The 6,000-nt window shown below is 49.8% G+C and overlaps 1 protein-coding gene across 1 annotated transcript in view; it reads right to left on the bottom strand.

Moving 5' to 3' along the window:
- Positions 1-321: 321 nt before the first annotated feature.
- The window catches only part of SLC16A2 (solute carrier family 16 member 2), a 51,443-nt gene continuing 45,764 nt past the window's right edge, over positions 322-6,000 (bottom strand). The window contains exons 4-7 of the mRNA XM_069868026.1: positions 3,565-4,027; positions 3,007-3,150; positions 1,971-2,199; positions 322-964 (exon numbers count right to left, since the gene is read on the bottom strand). Of these exons, the coding sequence (XP_069724127.1) occupies positions 744-964; positions 1,971-2,199; positions 3,007-3,150; positions 3,565-4,027 (1,057 nt within the window). The 3' untranslated portion in view covers positions 322-743. The remainder of the gene's footprint in view (positions 965-1,970; positions 2,200-3,006; positions 3,151-3,564; positions 4,028-6,000) is intronic.

The raw sequence follows: 6,000 nt of genomic DNA, 5'->3' as shown, positions 1-6,000 counted from the left end.
AATGATTAGTTGCTGGGTGAGAAAATGGGAGGTGGAAAGCGGCTGAGGGAGCTGCTGGTCTCGTCCACATGTTTTTAAGGCATATTTTGCAGGAAGGAGGTGCTCCTGTGTGGCTCTGTTTGATGAAGGTGGCAGGACTGGAGCCAGCCAAGCTCTGCATCAGTCCAGCTGCAGCTCCCCAGGGCTGCGGAAGAGCACCCGAAAAGGCGGAGAGAAGATTAAAGTGGGACTCGCTGACCATTTATTTGGTTTGTGCATCAGACTAAAGCAGCGTTTCCTCCTTCAGATGTGCTGGCTCCAAACCAGCCTCTGGCGCTGGACGGGAAGGGGGCTGTCTCGCTTGGACATGACACCCAAGTGGGACCAGAGGAGAAGGCTGGACAGCTGCAAGGTTCAACAAGCTCCCTCTGTGGCCTGCTTTAAGAAGGCATTTATTAGCTGTAAACCTCTGTCGTGACATGTAGAAAACCTGGGAGCACAGTGGGAGATCGATCAAGTTTGAATCCCGGTGAGACTTCTCCTTAGAAAAAATGGTTAGAGGAAAAAAAAAAAGGCGGCTTCAAAATCAAAACTGAGCATTTCTGCTAGTTAATAGCCTTTAACTAGAAGAACTTTTTGTGGTTTTTTTTTCTGTACGCACATAGTGCATGGGCGATCATTGAGAATTACGGTCCGTCCGTGTAGAAAAGGGCCTGTGCTTGGGCTGCGGAGAGGCTGCTGGTGGTGACAGCGAGTGTGAGGCCTTACACGTTTGCTTCGGAGGCCGGGCAGCCCGGCAGCAGCTCCCCGTTCACCACGGCCTCCGAGGACAGCATCTTGTCTTTGCCAGAATCCAGGCGCTGCTTCTTCAGCATCCTCTGATGGATCAGCGGGACGACGGAGAGCACCAAGCCGCCGATGATGGGGGGGACTCCGGCAAAATAAAAGGCTGCGTCGTAATTCCCAAAATAATCATTGAGGTATCCTGAAAGAGAACAACAACAGCCACATCAGTCTAATGACGGACCCGTCTCCTCCCTCGAGTGAGAGCCGCAGCCTGCTGCAACCACCAGATTTGGGGAGATTTGGGTTTTTAAAAGAATCTTTTTTTTCCACTGCATTCCTTGGAGTTTTTAGCCCTGGATTAAAGGATGTGTGCAGCCAACATTGGGTAGTAAGGAAGCCAAGAAGGAAAGCCGCAGCCACCCCTCTTATTTAACAAGAGACACAATCAGACGCAACCCAAATACAAGCTGAGACGGTGTTAAACAACCAAAAGTTTCAGGTGGCTCTTCCCAGCACCCTGCGGGCCAGGAGGCAACAGGAAAAGTGGGTAAGGGGCTGTTCCCCTGCAGATTCATAGAATCATGGAATCACAGAATGGTTTGGGTTGGAAAGGACTTCAAAGCCCATCAATATCCAACCCCAACATGGGCAGGGACACCTCCCACTGGATCAGGGGCTCCAAGCCCCATCCAACCTGGCCTTGAACGCCTCCAGGGATGGGGCAGCCACCACTGCTCTGGGCAACCTGTCCCAGTGCCTCACCACTTTCATCGTGAAGAAATTTCTCCTTATGTCTAGTCTAAATCTGCCCCTCTCCAGTTTATACCCACTGCCTCTCGTCCTGTCTCTACAAGCCTTTTTAAACAGTCCTTCCCCAGCTTTCCTGTAGGCCTCCTTCAGTCCCCAGATATCTAAAATGACTTCTAGAAAAGTAATATCCACCAGATTTTAGCTCAGCTTCAAACAGGAATCAGTTAATGTGAACTTGAGTTGCCCTCACTCTTGCCCCACTGGTCACTGTACCTCAGCCCAGAGAAAGGCCCTGAGATGGAGTGATGCTACACCCATGCTTCAGCCCCCATGGGACACGACAAGCCAGAAAATTCAAAACTCTACATCTGGTATCATGCCAAAACATCACCACAAGTGAAAATTGCTACAAGCATTCCCTTCCTCCCAGCAGCCGGGTCTGTGGCACTACCAACCTGCTATTGGCGTGCCTGCAGTCATGGGCAAGGCCATCAGCCCCATGAGGTACCCGATGGCCTGGGACGCCTGCATGGGGCCCACCAGCTCGAAGGCGATGGGGGCCATGATGGTGGTGAAGAAGCCGTCGCAAAGGCCAAGGAAGAGGCAGATGACAATGACGCCTTCGAACCCTCGGCACTGGGGGATCATCATGCACAGGATGCCCAACAGCATGAAGGATGCAACCTGGGGAGACAAAAGCGGGTGGCAAGTCACTGGGGTGAAGGCTGAGTAGGGGTGGGTAGCAGGAAATGTTGTAAGATCATAGAGTCACAGAATGGTTTGGGTTGAAAGGGACCTTAAACATCGCCCAGTTCCTAGCCCTGGCCATGGGCAGGGACACCTTCCTTTAGGTCAGGTTACTCCAAGCCCTGTCCAACCTGGCCTTGAACACCTCCAGGGTTGGGGCAGCCACCGCTTCTCTGGGCCAGCGTCTCACCACCCGCACAGGAAAACATTTCTTCCTGAGATCTAATATGTGCTGAAAGGTCAGGGACAAGAATATCTGGATGGACATGAAGGCGATGAGTATGTAGATGATAATGAAGAGGTCAATGACATCACCCTCTCCTCTAGAACCAGCAATGCCATCCATCCTCGGCTCTCGTCTTGGAGAGGCCCTTAACAATAACCTTTTAAGAAGCTTTAGGCAGGATTATCTGATGGATTAGCTGTTAGATTTCAGCAGTTCGGTTTTGAAAATAACACAATAAGGTGAGAAGGTGTCCAGCAGCTTGGGAAGAGTTGGGACCACAGAGACTAATAGTTGAAAGGACACTGAGATGTCAGGTCAAATGTGTAACTTTTCTGTACACATTTCTATAATACATTTTCTTCCCTAACAGGATACAAGGGTGTCAGATAATAATGAGTAGGGATCTGGGAGTTGTGGTTGACAGTTACTAAGCAGAGTGTCCATGCTGATGTAGAGATGCTGTCCCCTGACTTGCAGCGGTGAGCCAGCAGCTACGTAGTGGGTCAAAGACAACATACCTGTAGGTAAATCTTCTTCAGCCCAGGTATGCAGTCACCAATGCGGCCTGAAACCAAGCGCCCCAGCCCTGACATGGCTCCGAGGCAAACCAGGAGGATCCAGTCCTTCTTGGTTTCTTGAAATCGCTTCTCCACATATTTTACCTGCGATGGTGGGAGGGACGCAAGGGCATGAATCTTCAGTAAGTTAATCCCTCTCGTATCCCTCAAAGCGACAAGACTTCCTGCTGAGGACTTGTGACTTTGGGGGCAGTTGTGTGACCCTCATGTCAACACCACTGGCACACATAACCTCTGCACACTCCAAACCCAACAGTTCCCTCCCCTCCTGCTACTGATGCTTGTTCCCAGGAGCCATGGGAAGTGACCTGGCACAGAGGACACATAGGAGCATCAAAAAGCTGTCTCCTTCCATCATTGTTCCTGTTGAAGCTTTTGGTGGCTCTGTCCCTTCTACTCATCTTCACCTTCCCACCTCCTCTTTGCTTGCACAGAGGAGCCTTTTCATTCTCAGCAAACAGACCTCCCTCCCCACCCTGTCGCAGCCAAGGCTCTTACCAGGTTCATGTAAGGTACAAGATATCCCAGGACAGCAGTAGCAATTCCAAAGGCCCAAATACGATAGGTCTTTCTCCGGAAAACCCTCAAGTTGAAATACTTGCGTGTCTGGGCCCAGCACTGCTGCCGCACGCTCCGGCTGCCCAGCTTGTCCTGCCCATCGTGCTGAGAGTCACAAGAAGGTGGCAAGATGGGCCGATAGGTCAGAGACAAGAATATCTGGATGAACATTAAGGCACTGAGTACTTGGAAAGTATGAGCCAGCCCGATGGCCTTCCCGACCATCTTGAGGAAGAAGGGGAGTGGCACAGAGATGAGGCAGCTGCCACCGGCCACGATGCCGTTGGCCAAGCCAAGGCGGCGCTTGAAGTAGTGACCAAGGATGACCAGTGAGGGTTGGAAGGCAAAGGAGCTGCCGCAGCCAAAGAGAATCCCATACGTGAAATAACGAACTTCCAGAGACCTAGTGGGGAAAAAAATAAAACACATTGAAGTGGTGCTGTTAGGCAGAGGTAAGGAAGTCTTCTTCCCCTGGGTCCTGCAAAAAAACCTGGAGTCAAGACCCAGGTCTCACATACCACAGGTTCTACACAGACTGTCTGACCTCTAAGAGCTTATTCCCTACCCAAAGTAAGGATTATCCTCATTTCACAGCTGGCATGTTAAATCTTTGGGATTTAACATTTTGGGAAAATGAGAAGCCCATTTTGCAAGAGAAGGCAGCAGCCAACCTGCCCTCATTGGGAAGTCTACTTAAACTGAATATTTTTTAAATTACAGCAAGCAAGATTTTCTAAGGTGGACAGGGTGGGTTATTTTTAGCTAGAAATCCATTGTTTTTTCCACTGAAAGGACTAATTCAAAACATTCTGCACCCAGTGTTTGAAAGCAGAAGGCACCAACCGTGCTGGTTATTAGGCACTTAGGAAAGGAACATTGTGTTTCTGCCCTGGCTCCAGTCTGGCTAATTAAGTTCTTCTTTAAGCTCCTCTGGGACCTTCAATTAGACAGCTAACACACCTCATATTTATACCTTATATTGGTAGCTGCACTTGAGGAAGGAGCAAAGCGGCTGCTCTGCAAAACAGGTGGAAAGTCCTGAGAGCCCTTGGAAGAAGCCACTTCCCAAGTGCCAGCCCAGTTTTCCCAACAGAAGCGGCTGAGAAAGGAGCCTGAAGTTATGCGGTGCAAATAATCCATTGTGTTTCTATCCAGAAAAAGGATTTTTTTCTTCATCCCCATGAAATGAGTTCAGCTGCAAAAGTCTGCCATGAAATCCTGCGCGGGGGGAAGTGTGATGGAAACCAGGCAAGCGATCCCACACAAATGGGGTCTTTACTCCAAAACTCAGCAACTCATGAAATACTGAGTGCTGCTCATGAAGCAAGCAAGAAGACAGCAGCCCAGACCTAACAGAGAGGTTTGAAGTTGAAAAAAAACATTTACAAGCACATAATTTCTTCCATTACATGCTCATCTCTTTAGCCAGCCAAGCAGAAAGCAGAACATGCTTGCTGTGCCCAGTGGCTCAAAGACAAATGACTGTCATGAAAGGCAATTTCCAGCTTCTCCAGAACAAAGCCACATCAGATATCCCCACTGCAGGAGTCAGGCAAGCAGCTGGGCTGTGCAGTCCGTCTCCAACCTCCCACACACCAGCACTGGCCGTCTCAGCTGGGTCACACCAGCTTTGGTTCTGCTATTAAGCTGATGTGTTGGATAAGTGGAGACAAATGTCATGGTTCCCATCTGTTCCCCATTGATGCTAAAGACACCCCTTCATGAGTGCAGCAAAGCAGGGGCTTCTTTCAGCCTTGCTTCTTAGCCAGGATTTCCTGCCCTGCATGCTGGGAATCAGCCAGCTGCTCGTCGGTGGGAAGGGCGGCATCATCTCCCTTGGATAACGAGATCTACCATGGACAATAACATCTCCTGAGACAAGAAGGCCTCGCTCTCACGGCTGCCTCCTACTTTCATCTCACAAGAAGAACAGCCTTGGTTCAGTCCACTGGTGCAGAACTTGTGGAGGGGAAGGAGAGACAGATAAAAAGGGACTCAAACCCCACCACAAAACAACAGTGCAGAAAAGGAGGGCTGGGGCAGCACCGGAGGGCATATGAATACAGCCCTGCTGAATTCATCATTTCTCAGGCTAAAACATCCACCTTAAAACTAGAGGGAAGGTGAAGCCTTAACACAACCAAGATTTCTCTCTTCTTGAAGCCATGTAAGAACTGTGGTGGCTCAGGCTGAAGAGGGGTGCAGGAGATGCCCCAGTGCAAAGTGAAGAAAAGTCCCACCTCGACCTCATCCAGAAAACTTCAGCCTTTCCCAGAGATCTGCTTTTCAGAATATTTTGTTTATGTAACGGTTTTCATACCAAATTCCCAATATTTTAGGAGCAGGAGGCAGTGAGCATGAGTTGTGGTCCTGCCA

This window comes from Phaenicophaeus curvirostris, chromosome 13, assembly GCF_032191515.1.
Source record: "Phaenicophaeus curvirostris isolate KB17595 chromosome 13, BPBGC_Pcur_1.0, whole genome shotgun sequence".
NCBI lineage: Eukaryota > Metazoa > Chordata > Aves > Cuculiformes > Cuculidae > Phaenicophaeus > Phaenicophaeus curvirostris.
Note: the sequence above shows the minus strand (reverse complement) of the source record. Positions and strands in the feature narration are given on the sequence as shown.